Source organism: Eriocheir sinensis, chromosome 5 (genome assembly GCF_024679095.1).
Source record: "Eriocheir sinensis breed Jianghai 21 chromosome 5, ASM2467909v1, whole genome shotgun sequence".
Taxonomy (NCBI): Eukaryota; Metazoa; Arthropoda; class Malacostraca; order Decapoda; family Varunidae; genus Eriocheir; species Eriocheir sinensis.
In genome coordinates this window covers 6437934-6454103 of record NC_066513.1, presented here as the reverse complement: position 1 = coordinate 6454103, position 16170 = coordinate 6437934, and the positions used below count along the sequence as shown (strand labels likewise).

The window sequence follows — 16170 nt, the reverse complement described above, 5'->3', positions numbered from 1 at the left end:
AGAAAACTGCGAATCACTAGTCCCTCCAACGTGTCTGGAAGGGGCACGTGGCCCACCAGCCGTCGCTACCTCGGTTTGTGCCCGCGTGAGCTCTATCTGCAGGCGGAGCATCTCTAGCTCTCTGTCCTGAGAACTCGGGGTCACAGAAACACTGAGAAAAGCTGGAGTCACTGCCTGTTGTTGGGCAGGCGCGGGGTCAGGGTCGTCGCTCCTGCCCTCGCCGTTTACGTCCTGCTCCAACCCAACTAATCCTAACTGGTGCGAGACTAGGCACGCCAGCTCGGATTTATTTAAGGCTACAAGGTTCTGAGCACCGAAGTGCTGAGCCACGAGGCATAACTCAAAAAGTGCGAGTCTACGTAGACTGTCGCACGTGGGCTCGCTCTCAATAAACGCAACAACGTCTGTGTCATTAATAATCGCCATAATTACGTAAGGAGTGTGTAACTGAAGGCAATCCTGGCGAGGTCGCCAGTTGTTACGTCAACAGTGTCGTAACACGGGTGTGGTCAGGGGTCTTGGGAAAGTTACCAAAAAAAAACAAAGACAAAACAAAACTGGGTTGGATAGGCCTCAAAACACCAGGTTCTTTTCCCCTTAACCTAACAACAATAAAAGGAAAATGAGTAACTTAAAACAAAGGAAATGGTGAACGGAAACGCAAAATGAATACAGAGATAACATATTTACAAAAACACAACACAAAAACACAAACAATACTGAAAAACGCGTGGGCTGGGAGGCAGCACGTAACACAGGGCAACAGCGTGATGAACACGAAAACACTTAAAAATGGCACACGAAAAGCACACGCACAAAATAAAAACCTTACCTTAAAACACTAACGACTCTCTCTCTCCCGTAAGGAAAACACACGCCTGCAGGCGTGGTAAAAGTGCAGAAGGCGCTGCAGGGAAACAAAAGGGGAGAGAGAGGAGCCGGCCTCCCTCCTATCTCGACGTGAACGGTGCGGGAAACAGGGTCGGAAAGGCCGAGTGACCTCGGGTCACTCCTTTTATTGGGGCGCACCACCGCCACAAGGGTTGCTAGCCGTCGCTGGCGGTGCGGGGCAACAAACCCCACGACAACCCAAAAATTATAGTTTACATGCAATAAATAAATATCCTAACCTGAACATAAAAAGGAAATATACATAACGTGTACCAACATTTAGAAACGGGCAGGAGATATATAAAAAGGAAAGAAAAGCCAGGTGGCAACATTGACCCCGGATCGCTGCGCGGGAAGGTGAGGAGCTATGCCCGCGCGCGGGGAACAGGTCGGCTTGTGGAAATTCCTCTCCCCCAAACCGGAAATATCCAGTTCATGCTGGGTCGGCGTGGGTGGAAATGCCACCGAACAAAGGGTCACACAGCAGGCCAAGTGGGTGACCCCACCGTGTCGGTAAAATAATAAAAAAATGAAAGTCGGGAGAAGCCGGGCCGTAACACAACCTATACAGGAGCCAGCGACACGTGATGAAGGCAGGGGAGCTCTTCACCCTCGCCTCTCACTCAAGTCTCTTCGTAGCAGTTGACTTCAACGCCCACCACCCCACGCTGCACTCCGTGTCGCCCACCAACACGACGGGCCGCCACCTGGCAGTCCTCCTCGAGGACGTCCCTCACATCCTTCTCAACACCGGAGAGGCCACCCACATTCGCGGGGTGCGGCTTGACCTCACCCTGGTGTCGAGTGACCTGTTGCCCGACGCCACCTGGCAGGTGCACCCTACACTCACCAGCGACCACTACGGCACCATCACCACCCTTGCTGTGGCGCCACTAATTATCCCGCTCCCGCCCCCGCGGTGGAACGTCAGGAGGGCCGACTGGAGCAAGTTTCAGGCCACTCTTGACGACTGGTGGTCCACCTACGAGCCGCCGCAGACCTACACCAGCAGGAGAGGGACCTGACGGCGGCCATAGAGAGCGCAGTAGACGCGGCCATCCCCAGGAGCACCTCGACCCGCCGCCGACTGGTGATTCTACAGCGAGGAGGTGCGGGAACACAATCACCGCGTCAACGTGCACAGGAAGCGCCCTAACGCCACCAACCAGAGGTTCCTGCAGGACGTGATGGCGCTTGCGCAACAGGTGTCCCTAAAGGCCAAAGAGGCAAAATGGCTGGAATGGTGCGCCACCTTTAACCAGCACACCTCCCAAGGCCAGCTGTGGAGAAGCCTCAGAAGGGCCTCATGTGCAGCACCGCCTCGCCCAGCCGCCCATCCTCACCCACGGCAGGAGGCAGAAAGGTTGATCGACACCTTCACCACGAGGGACTTCACTCCAGCAATCAGCTGCCCCCCACACCCGCCAACTCCAGCAGCGACTACGGCCGCAGATCGACGCTGCGGTCAGGGAGGCGCGTGACGTAATTGACGTGACGGATCAACCCTTCACGACACAGGAACTGGCCAGGGCGATGAGAGGAAGAGACACGGTCGCGGGGGCACATGCTGGCACACGCCGGTGCCGCCGGAGACGCCGCGCTGCTGGCCTTGCTCAACGCGTCGTGGCTGGCGGGCCGCCTGCCGCCCGATTGGAAGGACGCTAACATTCAGCTCATACCCAAGCCCAAGGAGCCAAACAGCTTCCGGCCCATCTCCCTCCTGAGGTGCACAGGGAAAACCGCCGAAAGGATGGTGCTGTCTCGCCTCCAGTGGCGCATGGGAAGCCCGCACCCCAACGTGTTTGGCTTCACTAGGGACAAGAGCACAGCAGACAGCCTCATCACCCTGCTGGCCCACGCCAACAACCGACCCACCATCACGGTCTTCCAAGATCTCAAAAAAGCCTTCGAGCTAGCCAGCCCACACGCCATCCTCACAGCCCTGGTGAGAAAGGGGATCCGAGGACGCCTCGCCTGGCTCCAGGACTACCTCCAACAGCGGCGGGCCAGGGTCAAGTTTCAAGGCTTGAAATCCTCCTACAGGGGCTTCGAGAACGGGACTCCCCCGAGGCGGCATACTCTGCCAGTGCTTGTTCAACCTCCTGATGGAGCAGCTGGTGGCGCTGCCCTTCCGGGAGGGCACCACTCTTCTGAGCTAGGCCGACGACCTCGCCCTCGTCGTCACCGGGAGGGGCAACAAGCACGCCAGGGCTCAGGAGGCACTTGACCTCATCACCGACAAGTGCGAGGAGCTGGGACTCAAGATCTCCCCTGTGAAGTCGCGGGCCATGGCCATCAGGGACACCACGTCTGCCACACAGCTACGCGTCCAGGGAGTCGGGTTGTCCTGGACGTCCTCCTACCAGTACCTCGGGGTGTGGGTAGACCAGCAGCTGTCCTTCACACAGCAGGCCACTTACGTGAGGGAAAGGACGCTGGCTCGGCTCAACGTCATGAGGGCCATGACCCGGCCGTGGGCGGGCGCCACTTTCTCCGTCCTCCGGCTGTGCTACCTGCGGGCGGTGCGCTGCCTGGTGGATTACAGCGCACCTGTCCTCGTAGGCCTGTCCCGGCACCACCAGCAGAGCCTGAAGGTGGTGTAGAACAACGCCATGAGGACCATGTTGGGAGCACCGAGGTGGACCAGTGCCTGCGTGATGCAGAACGAGACCCGACTGGTGCCCCTCACCTGCAGGGTGGACTGCATCATGGCCTGCCGGGTGGCCAGTGCTGAAGCGCGACGTGGAGGTGGAGTGGAGTGCCTCCACACCAACAGGTGGCTAATCGGCACCACTATTGCTACCAACACCAGCCGGGTCGCGGGTAACTGGCTGTGGCGAGAGCCGAACCGCCCGCACCCCACCTACAGTCCTTCTGCACCATGGGAGCCCTCCGCCGCAATGTTCACTGCCACACAGCTGCCCGCCAGCAAGGCGCAGTGCATCACCGCGTAGCTGCGTCAGCACGCCTTGATGGTCATGGCGCAGGTCACTGAGCAGGGTGCTGCGGTGTTCTATACTGACGGCTCTGTCGACCCCGACAGCGGGAAAAAGTTTGGAAAGTTTCGTTTAGTCGGCGCAACATCTGTGGTCATATGCCGGAGAGAGACAGAAGGGGAAGGAATTATAGGAAAAGGGAACACACCCTAGGAGACGGGACACAACCCCCGATTAATACCTGGTACCCATTCACTGCTGGGTGGACAGGGGCGTAGGGTATCGGAAAAGCCGCCCAAATTTTTCCACTCCGCCCGGGAATCGAACCCGGGCTCTCTCGGTTGTGAGCCGAGTGTGCTAACCACTGCACCACGAAGCCCCCTCCGACAGCGGGAGGACGGGCGCCCCCTTCGTCACGGGTGAACGGCAGCGGGCGTGGAGGACATCAGACCACTGCTCCACCCTCCAAACAGAGCTTGTGGCAATCCTGCACGCCCTCGAGCACGCACAGCACCGCCGAGAGGCCACCGTCGTGCTCCACACAGATTCCCGGGGGGCCCTTCAGGCGCTAAAAGGGCACCCCAAGGACAACGTGGGCCTCATCACCGCCATTTTGGGCATCCTGCAAAGCCTTGCAGCGCAAGGCAAGCGGGTTTGCCTCAACTGGATCCCCAGCCATGTGGGAGTCAGAGGGAACGACGCCGCCGACGAGGCCGCCAAGAGGGCAGCTCAAGGCTCCACTGTCACCAAGCCTGCAACAGGCTAAGACACAGGCCGAACACGCAGCAGCCCACCACACCCACCAGCAGCTCCGAGAACTGGAGGGGACAAAGAAGCAGGCGGCCTGGTTTGCTGCAGTCACTGCCTGCCCCCGGTATGCAGGTGAAGTGTTTTCACCTCAGGGAACTAGACGTCCCTGCCCTGCATAGTCTCAGGTCACCCTTGGACAAGGTGTAATACCTGATGTCTCCCGTGCTGGGTCACGGTGAAGCCTCTGGGCAGCAGCAGTGGTGGATTGGACTGCAGGCAGAGGATCTCTTTATGAGACAATGGCTGGAGTTCCAGGGTCCTAGTCAGCTGGACCGTGCCTAATTATTTAGGCCTGCGGTGTAGAGGAGTGTGGCGACCTCTACACTAAAAAGCCTCCCTGGGAACCAGTTGTCGGTGTGAGCTCCCCGTCCCTCCTCTCTATCGACGGTACTCCCATCCCTATTCTGCATAACAGCTCGTTCTTGTTTCCTCCTGAAAGAGATGTCTTCCGTGGGCCATTTGAGGTTTTTCTTATACTCAAGGAATATTTCAGCTTTTTGGTCTCTCAGGAAGGGCGTCTGATACTCTCTAGAGTTGGTGGAGAACACCTGGTGACAGGTGCCACTGGCCAGGCCTCGATAGGGTCGCAGAGTTGGGTTAGACGTTTCGGAAAGTGGGAACGAATTGCTGGTTCCTCTCCTCCCTTGCCAGCTCTGCTCTGTGAAACTACGCCGGCCCCGTTCTATGGGACAAAACTTCGAGGGCAATATCTGAAAAGCGCCGGGTTGTGAAAGTCTCTCTCGTGACCGAGGCTCAGGACAAGCGATTGGTCTTTGAGGCGTTTTCAAGACCCTGTGGGAGCGAACCCCCAGTATTGGAGGCATCTAACACAGCAGTATCTAATTTCCATGCACAATTTTTATCCAACTCAATTTATGGTCACATTTTAAGTTATTTCGAAAGCGCTTTGAATATTTGCCCAAACTGTAAACTCGCTTAAATTTCTAACAATGCCTTCGAACCTTAAGTGTGACGTCTGTCCCGGACGATTTGCAGCTCAGTTCTTCCAGCTGAGTAAAACTTGCCGCCTCTGCCTTCAAAGATTACAACTTCAGAAGGCTGTGACTGAATGGAAAGTCAAACATAATGGTCTTGAAAAGAAATTCGAAGCCGTTCAGGAATTTGTTTCAAATAATGTGGCAGTGACTCCACCATCGATGGTGGAGAGGCCCTCCACCGAGACTGTGCCCTCTCCAGACGAATCTCCTGCTTCACGGGAGGACGTGTTACCTGCCTCACAGGTTGACTCCCAGCCTGCCTCACAGGCTAACCCCCAGCCTGCCTCACAGGCTAACCCCCAGCCTGCCTCACAGTACAACCGCCAGCCTGCCTCACAGGCTGACCCCAGCCTGCTTCTCAGGCTAACCCCCAGCCTGCTTCACAGGCTAACTCCCAGCCTGCCTCACACGACACCTTCCAGCCTGCCCCACTTAACGCTTCTCTTCCTGCATCACAGGATGTCGGGTTCCAACCTGTAATGAATGGAGCCAAACCGAAGCAGGCAACCAAGAATTTACTGACCCCCACTACCTTCAGTATGTTCCAAGTGCTGGCAGACACCACGGAGGATGAGTTTGAGACTCGCCTAGTTGGGGACTCCATGGTGCATGGCCAGCTGGTTGAGTTCAGTGGTCGTTCATCAAACGGCCGCAGAAAACGTTACTGCTACCCAGGTGCCAGACTGGACGACATCACCACAGCGTGCGATGATGTCACGAGAAATGTCGACCGAAACACCCTCTTTGCCATTCACGCGGGGACGAATCACGTAAAGACAACCCGTTCTGAGGAACTGCTTGAGAAATATCGCCGCATGATCAAGCAGTATAAACGTAAAACGGATGCCAGTAACATCATAGTCTCAGGAATCCTCCCGAGGGTCGGTGCCGAATCTAGCTTTTACAGTAAGGCCTTCAACACAAACAACAGACTTCAGTCCCTTTGCTCACAAGAAAACGTCCAGTTCGCTAACTTGTGGAACAGTTTTTACTACGATTCAGACTTGTTCCTTGCTGATGGCATCCACTTAAACCCTGTTGGAGCAACCCGTTTCGGGAGGCTGCTCTGTGCCCAAGTGGCTCTTCGAAAGCCAAAAAAAACGCGGAGGCGAGAACACCAGCAGCTCCACCGTAAGGGAGCACTCAATCCGCAAAACCCTCGACTCGAATCACATTAAAGCTTGCTATGTAAACGCTCGTAGCCTACGTAACAAATTTGAAGACTTAGAAGTCCTCGCAACTGCAAATCATTACCACATAATCGGAGTCACAGAATCTTGGATAGACACTTCAAATAGAGATTTCATTGCGGAATATAGATTACCGGGTTATACCATCTTTAGTCATGAAAGAGAGAACAGACAGGGTGGAGGAGTTATCTTTTATATAACTCTCTCCATCCAGTATCCGTGAAAACAGATATTATAACCAATGTAGACACGGTCTTCATTGAAATTAAAAATAGTCTCGTAAATTAGTAATTGGACTTATCTACAGACCGCCAAGGCAGACTCTTGATATCGACCACGCATTAAGTGAATTATTATTAGAAACAAGTTGCAGTTGCGAGGCAGTAATTGTTGGGGACTTTAAGATGCCAGTGAAAAGATGGGGTGAACCGTTGAATTGTCATACAGGGCTCGACCTGTACACAAATTTACTAGAAAGTGATTTACATCAACACGTTCAAGAATCGACTCGGGAAAATAATATATTAGACCTTATCTTTTCAACGACAGCTGATCTAGTTAACGAAGTAAATGTTGGTCCAATTTTTAGTTCAAGGAATCACCGAACAATCATATTCAGCATCAATATGAAAGAAAGTAAAGTAACTCCTAGTAAAGAAAAGGTGCCTGATTATCAGAGAGCGAATTTCGTAAGACTCCGATCAATTCTAAATAATTCTGACTGGACTGAAATCTCGGCGGAAACAGATATTGATAAATCTTGGGGGGCCTTCACCACAATATTGAACAATGCCATAAGCATATGCGTACCCTATCGTAACAGACGTTCAGCTTTTAAGAAGAAACCCAAATGGTGGAATAACGAAATTCAAAATAGCCTATCTCTTAAAAAACGCGTACACAGTAGATACGTATCAACTCAGAGTGAGGCTGACAAACTAGAGTTGGACAGAATTCGCCGCGAAACCAAGAAATCAATAAAACGAAGCAAGAAAAATCTTGAAGAATATATAGCGGAAACGAGTAAATCTAATCCTAAAGAATTTTTCAGCTATGTAAATAATAAAAAGTCACTCACTACTGGTATCGGACCGCTTGTTAATGATAATGGTAATCACACGAACGATGAAAATGAAATGGCTACAATCCTAAATAACTTTTTCGCATCCGTATTTACCGACGAAGATTGTTTATCACCTCAACCGCCTGAGGTTAGAAGGACCGAAAAGATATTAAGTGGCGTGCTCATCGTAGAAAGTGACATTTTACGCACAATTAAAAAGATTAAAGTAAGCAAAGCTCCTGGTCCAGACAAAATTACCCCTAGGGTCTTAAAAGAAATCAAACATCAAATTTGTAAACCGCTCTCCATCATATTCAATAAATCTTCAACAGCTGGAAAAGTTCCGTCGGATTGGAAACTTGCAAATGTCACACCAATTTTCAAAATAGGGGACTAGTCTCATCCAGGAAACTATCGAACAATTAGCCTGACATCGATTGTTTGTAAGTTAATGGAGACTATCATTCGCGACAATATGGTGAAATTCTTCGAAGAAAATAATATGATAAATAATTCGCAACATGGCTTCCGTAGTAAACGTTCGTGTTTAACTAACTTATTTTATATTTTTCATTATATTTTTGAGGTGTTCGATGAAAGCAGATCAGTAGATATCATACATCTGGATTTTCAAAAGGCATTTGATAAGGTCCCCCACCAACGATTGCTCAGCAAACTATTGGCGCACGGTATCTCGGGTAACATTCACAATTGGCTTGTGGACTGGCTCTCTGAGCGGAAACAGAGAGTAGTTCTAAACGGTGTTACATCTAACTGGCTCGACGTCAGAAGCGGCGTACCTCAAGGATCAGTGCTTGGCCCCATGTTCTTCTTAATTTATGTTAATGATATCGATGATGGGCTCACTTTGAAATTACAACCAATGAAGTCCTTAAAGCCCTCCAGTCACTTAAAACAAATAAAATTCCTGGACCTGACAAAGTATATCCTATACTGCTTAAAGAAACAATGAGCGAAATACTCTCCTCCCTCACAACCGTATTCAATATGCCCTTGCGACAAGGAATCGTCCCTTCGGATTGGAAAAAGGCTAACGTGACACCGATTTTTAAGAAAGGAGACAAAAAATTACCAGGTAATTACAGGCCCATTAGTCTAACTTCAGTTGTAGGTAAGCTACTTGAGAGCATAATTAGAGACAAAATTGTGGGAATTCACAACATGGCTTCCGTAACAAAAGATCCTGCCTATCAAACCTATTGACCTTTTATAACGACCTCTTCTCAGTCTATGACAACCAAATCATTAGACATAGTCTATCTTGATTTCCAGAAAGCGTTTGATAAAGTTCCACATCATAAATTACTTTACAAATTAAAGCAAATAGGTATTGACGGTCAATTACACCAATGGATCGCGAATTGGTTGAGCAACAGACAACAAAGAGTGATGATGTCCCCGGAACATCTGCCGAAGCCGGGAGGTTATCTAACTCAGCTGAAAGGTCCAGAAGACCTATGTCGTCGTCGATCTCCTCTCGGTCCTGGACGTCCCTTGTATTTTCGTCGGCTGTTGGGTGTCTGTAGTTGTCCCAGGTGTAGTTTCCCGGACCGTGGTACCTCCATAGCCGGTTGACGTGGACAACTTTCGGCTTGGTCCTTTCCGTTCTCCGGATTCGGTAAGTCACGTCGGAGAGGCGTTCTAGCACAGTATAAGGGCCTTCCCAGGGGCTTTGTAACTTCGGAGACTGTCCTTTCTTCCTCTGCGGGTTGTAAAGCCAGACTTGGTCTCCTTCCTTGAAGTCAACGTGGCTTGCCCTCATATTGTAACCACGCTTCATGGCCTCCCCGGAGAACTTCAAGGCACCACGGACTTGATGGTGTACCTCTTCCAGCCGTTTCTCTAGCTGACGGGCAAAACTGGAGGCCTCCCTTGGGAGGCCTTCCCCAGGAGGCCTTCCTGTCAGTAGGTCCACTGGCAATCGCAGCTCACGTCCAAACATCAGCTTTGCCGGCGAATACCCCGTACTCTCGTGGGCGGCAGACCTGTAGGCCATGAGGAGCGCAGGCAGCTTCTGATCCCATGAAGACTGGTCATTGTTGCACTGCTTGGCCAACTCCTGGCCCAACGTCCGATTAAACCTCTACACACCATTCCATCTGACTGTGGGTGCAGAGGGGTGGTCCGGCTCTTCTTGATACCCAGAAGCTTGCAGCACTCAGCAAGGACTGTTGACTCAAAATTTCTTTCCTGGTCTGAATGGAGCTCGTTAGGCACACCGAAGCGACAGAACTCCTCCACCAATACCGTAGCGATGGCAGTGTCTTCCTGGTCAGGGATGGCGTAGGCTTCCGGCCACATGGTGAAGTAATCCGTTGTGACGCAGATGTACCTATTTCCGTTCGTCGTCAGAGGCAAGGGTCCTGCTATATCCACTGCCACCCGTTCCATGGGGGCTCCAACCTGGTATAGTTGCAGTGGGGCACGGTGACGCTTCTTGGGGCCCTTCTTTGCACAGTACACCTCACATAAGTGACACCATTCTTCCACGTCCTTCCTCATGCCAACCCAGTAGAACCTTTGGCGCAGGCGACTCAGTGTCTTCTTTACGCCAAGGTGTCCGCTGGTGATGCTGTCGTGCATTTCTTTCAAGACGCCTTCCCGTGACTTCATAGGTAGCACCGTGGACCAGTGGTGGTCAAGACCATCATGGGAAACTCAGCGTCGCTGCAACACCCCGTTGTCCATCCGAAGAGTGTCCCACTGAGTCCAGCAATTCTTGGTGGTAGGGCTTTCTCTCGAGATTACCTCCCACCCAGGTCGCATTGACGACTGACTCAACCACTCCATAATTGGTCGCAGATCTCGGTCTTCCCGTTGCAGTTTTCCCAAGTCTTCCCATGGCACTTCCGCTGTCTGTTCCACTGTAGTGCAGGCAGTATTTCTTCGGGCTGAGCTTAAGGTGTGCAGCTCTAAACCGGGCGAAAACCTCTGATAGCCTTTCCATCTGCTCGAAGGTCTGGCCAAAGACAATCACATCGTTGAGGTAGATGAGTGCCGTCTTCCTGTGAAGTACCTCCAGCACCCTCTCCATCAGCCGCTCGAACGTGGCCGGCGCGTTGCACAGGCCAAAGGGCATGACCTTAAACTGCCACAGGCCTTGACCGTAGGAGAAGGCTGTTTTCTCTTTGTCATGCTCCGCCATTTTGACTTGGTAATACCCAGACTTCATATCTAGCGTTGAAAACCACTTGGAGCCCACCAAAGCGTCGAGCGTGTCGTCGATCCGTGGGAGTGGGTATGAATTCTTGATGGTGAGATCGTTGAGGGCCCGGTAGTTCACGCAGCACCTGAGGGAGCCGTCCTTTTTCCTGACGAGCACTACAGCAGACGCCCACGGGCTGCTGGATCACTCGATTAACCCCTGTTGCCGGAGATCTTCCATCACCTCATCCATTTCCTTGCGACGGGCTGGTGCCATCCTCCGAGGAGCTTGCTTCACTAGGAGGTGGCTACCTGATACGATGTGGTGCTCTACCAGGTCCGTTCACCCCAAGTCCAGGTCTCCTGTGGAAAACACATCTGCATTCCTCACGAGAAGCTCCCTAAGTTGTTCCACTTGGGGCTCCTCCAGACACTTGGAGCTCCTGGCAAACAGGTCGCGCAGGTAGTCGGGCAGCTCCTCCTGGGGCTTCGTCAGGGTTCTCCTGCAGACACAGGTTATCGGTTCCTGGTCGATATCTTGGCACAACCCCACCATGGTCCCTTGTTTTCTTTTCTTTGGGCTGAAGGAGACATTGGCCACGACGACAGGAACTTCCCCTGCAGCAGGGTCTGCCGATGTACTGCCTACAATCACCCCGTTTTCTACCAGGCATCGACTTCCACTCTCTACCACACACAGGCTAGCTGGGGGGGCACCCGTAATTTGACAGGGTAACAGCATCTCTGACCTCCTTGTTCACAGTCGTCAGTGGCACCCTCCTTCCTCCTACAGTCAGCTGCTTAGTGCGGAAGTCCAGTTCTCACCTGTGGGAGACAAAATAATCCGTACCTAGGATGCAGGGGTCGTCCATATCAGCCACGTAGACAGAGAGGAACTTTTCCTTTCCTCCGAGCTCAAACTTCACGTCCACTGGGCCTCTGAGCTCTGCGTGGTGTCCAGTGACTCCGCACAGTCGATGCGATGTCTTAGGAAGCCGACGATGACTCACCACGTCAGGCCGCACTAGTGTGCGTTCCGAGCCTGTGTCGACGACCACAGGCCACAACACTCCGTCAGCCTTGCCCTCTACTTGGCAGCTCGTCATGGTGGTTCTCCTGCACATTGATATCTTCGGGGCATGTACAGGACAGATTGGTCGTTGCCCCCGTGAACCAGTCCTCCTTAGTTTCCCGAGCGGTGGTCCCTCGCCGGGGGCACATTTTTCCGACACTCGTTCTTCCAGTGCCCCTTTTCTCGACAGGTCCAGCACTTGGGTCCTTCCCTGGGCTTCTTCCTAGCGCCACCTTCATATTCCTTCTTCCTCTTATAGCATTCGTTCTTCTTGTGCCCAACCTTCTCGCAGTATCAGCACGTTCCTTGGAACTTGTCTGTGTCGCTGACAGCGCCCTTTCGTGCCCTAAAGCCAGAAGTCGAGTCGTCCCTGAAGCTTGACAAGCTAGACCTAACAAAGGACTCAAACTCCATTCTGCTTTCCGTCCCTAAAGCTAAGGATACTGACAGCGCCTTCCCTGTGAGCACTGACTGTACTAAGAGAGGCCACTTACCCTTTTCCCACTTCATCGCCTGCGCGACCTCTTCGAACCCGCTAAAGAAATCATCAGGCTCTTCCTCCGAAAATCTAAGAATAAGGTTCTTCGCTTTATACATGAAGCCACTGTCACCTCCATGCCCTTCCTCTCTCTGCCCTCTCAAGCGAGCTAACTAACTCGTGCTCTTTTTGTCTTTGTCTGTCCTCTCTTTCCTTTTCCTCACGTTCTATCTCCTTCTCTCTCTGCCTTTCCTCATACTCTCTCTGCCTCTCCCGGAACTGTAGCTCCAATTCTAGCTTTCTCAATTCTAGCTCCGTCTCTCTATCCTCCCCATACCTTCCCACCTGCAGCGCCTCCTCCTGCACGTGTCCTTCCTTCCTCAGAAAATCCATTACCGCAGCAAGCAGTTCCTTCTGTGAAGCACCTCTTGCCACATCTACCCCATAGTGCTCTGCCAACGTAACCCACGCGGCCTTCCTAAAGATTCCTGAACCCCCTTAGCTGGGTCCTCAATGAACTCAATCAGAATAAACTCCGCCATTCCGCCACGTGGTAGCATCCGTAGTCACCAGCTACAATATCACTGTCTCCATCAGCCCGCCTTTCCTCACTAGCAGGTCACGTGGTCGTTCCTGGCTGACCTTATTCACTGGCGCACTGACCTCACCGCAGGGGAGAGAGCTTCACTTTCACTTTCCACTAATCTTCTAACACCACGTGTAGCACTCTCACACACTACCACAGACTAACACATTTCCCGTCACGCCTCACGGTAGAGCAACGAAGAAACAATATCTGAGCAATCCCGGTCAGGCCCCCAATTAATGTTACAGTCCCCTTACTCCCTTGCCCCGGTGTCTCGGCCTTATATATATAGTTACTTTTAAATGAAAGCAACACGGGAAAAGGTAGACCACATTAATAATTAACAATATTTATTTAACTATAAGATAACTCAAGATTAAGTACTCCTTAAAACTACCCCACTTACTAAAGCTACAACATAAACACATTCACAAGCACAGATACGTCTTCCTTGCTCACGTGGCGATAATCTATCTCCATAAATCTCTTGGGCACAACTCGCTCTCCCTATACAAGTCAGAAGAGGTGGGCAAGTGCGGTACTTGGTGCGGTAGTGCGGTAGTACCGCTTCACAAAAAAGTACCGCACTACCGCAAAATTTCTGAAAATACCGCACTACCGCGGACCGCACAAAAAAATCCTGCGGTACTTTTTGGCGGTACTTTGAAAACTGTCGAAGACGACATTTGCAGCGCGGCATGCTCACAGAATCTTTTTTTTTTTACAGTAAATCGGATTCAATCAGTCAATTGGTATCAGTCATCAGAATCAGTGATTCAGTCATTCTGACTTTTCAGTTATTGTTCAAAATCAAATACTAAATAGACAGACTAAGCTACTACACTGCGAGTCTTCTTTAACCCGCGCGGTGCCGACCATTTCAACTCCGGACTCGTCTGTGGTGCCGGCCGATTTTTCATTGTACTATTTTAAACATGTTTCCTTTGTTTGAATAGCCTGGATAGGCACTGAAGTATTTCTTTTTATTTTGACTACCGCTACCGCAGTATCGCACACCGCGTACCGCACTGGGAAAGAAAAAAAATGGGACCGCACTACCGCAACCGCACTACTCCGGAATAAGTACCGCACTACCGCAACCGTACTACTAATTTTTCAGTACCGCGCCCACTTCTTCAAAAATCATCATGGAATAAAAAGCGGTATAAACATTTATGCCCTGTCTTTGACTTCAACTCGCATTGTTTCCTTTATTTTTAGTCAATTTGAGTTGTTTTCAAGACAGTGATAATCTGCAATCTTTTTCCTGTCCAATGATGAAAAAAGCAAGTATGTATTACGTGTTGGCTATGAAGCATAAAAGTAAAACTTGTAGTGTGGCGAGGTATCTTTCCATGTGTAGGGGAAGGCTGCCTCAGACCGCTGTCCAATCAGCGACGAACTTACAAAAGTAGACTAGAAGCCAGTTGCAACCTACAAATCTTGGAGGAAGAATACAAGGAGAGGGCATGACGTCACAGAAGTGAAGCCGGCTTGGCTCCGTCCTCTCCCTGCCGCAGCCCCTCAATTCCACCCAAAACATTGCCCGGCTGGCAGGACGCGCGACACTCACACACCTCAACATATTGCCTTCATGCCGGCTTGCTCTAACTTTGGTTGCGCTCACAGAGGCGGGGATGGCAGCATAACGTTTCATCGGTAAAACAAAATGTTATTTGTGGTGAAACATTATATAAGAGGCGAGAAAACTGAGCTTGAAAAAAAGCGACACAAAAGAATGCGAATGATTTCTTGGTGGAAATTTCAAGGAAATCATCTGTAATTCATCTTCCATGGCTTTTACACACAAACAGGTCAAATTATTGGAATGTAGAGGTCTTTTGGTACTATCAGGAGTACAATGAACACATTTTGCAAAACATGTAAAATAAGAGTGTAAACCTGGGCATGTAATCGAGTCGATTCAATCCACGGGCACTCATTTGCCTGACAACGTTAATTCTCATTCTCTCATTCTAATTCTTATTCTCTAATTTTCATTATCTCTCTCTCTCTCATTATCATTCCCCCTCAATTTTCAATCTCTCTCTCATTCTCTTTCTCATTTTCTCTCTCTCTCTCTCTCTCTCTCTCTCTCTCTCTCTCTCTCTCTCTCTCTTACAGGAGTTATCTTCTCTTATTTATTCCACTCTTGTAAGTCTTTTTTCATCTATGGTGATCAAGACATCTTCACCACTCTACAACCATTTCTCTCTCTAATAACATGTAACCAACCCCTCTCAGTAATTGGTGCCTGACCTGTATGTTGCATTTTCTCCATTTACTGGTTACTATACCTTTACCAATGACATGCATGATTGTGTAACACGGTTGGCTGACGTCGAGTCAAATATAGACTATTATTTGCGTATTGGTAAGTTTTTCTCCTTCCTGCCCAAATAATTCCTTCTGTTTTCTCGTAGTGAGTTTTCATCACATTTGAGACGCTCTACGTACATAGATGGCTGTACATGCCTCTGCATTAAAAGTAAGACCATAGTCAATATATAATGAACATTATACAGAGGAAGTGTGAGGGATCAAGGCGGGTGTGGTACATTACTTCTCAGCTTCTACGGAATAAAGACAAGGAAATGCTGGTGTTTTTCTATTAAAACCTGAAGGCTACATACATCCTTAGTGCATATACTGCAGCAGTTGAATAACTAAAAACATATGATATGTGGAATAAATAAGGCAGACAAGCTTATTTACTCTGACAATCAGGGAGCGAGAAATGCAATGTTTTGGGTGGAATTGCTGGCTCCGGCCACCGGCTAAGCTCCGCCCACTCCTAACCCCCATGCTTCACCTCACAGTGAAGAGTGGCCCGCTGAGGGCCACTCCATGTATTATTCCTCCAAGTTACAAATAGACATAGCATGGAGGCACCATAGTGACTTTCCATTGGGAGGAGCATGAATGCAGCAGCAATAACAAAGTAGGTAGATGTCATTTGTCAATTTACAAAAAAAAAAAAT

General features: G+C 50.6%; 1 protein-coding gene across 1 annotated transcript; it reads left to right on the top strand.

The window, feature by feature from the left end:
• Positions 1 to 3869: 3869 nt before the first annotated feature.
• LOC126982909 (ribonuclease H-like) lies at positions 3870 to 4593 on the top strand. The gene is made up of 2 exons (XM_050835189.1): positions 3870 to 3943; positions 4218 to 4593. The coding sequence occupies exons 1-2, from the start codon at positions 3870 to 3872 to the stop codon at positions 4591 to 4593; spliced, it is 450 nt and encodes a 149-aa protein (XP_050691146.1).
• Positions 4594 to 16170: the final 11577 nt, after the last annotated feature.

What these genes read in the sequence shown, in the direction of transcription:
- LOC126982909 (XM_050835189.1), top strand. Translation starts at nt 3,870, where the DNA reads ATGGCGCAGGTCACTGAGCAGGGTGCTGCGGTGTTCTATACTGACGGC. An exon ending in GACCCCGACAGCGGGAAAAA is followed by an intron (nt 3,944 to 4,217) that starts GTTTGGAAAGTT and finishes CCCCTCCGACAG; the next exon opens with CGGGAGGACGGGCGCCCCCT.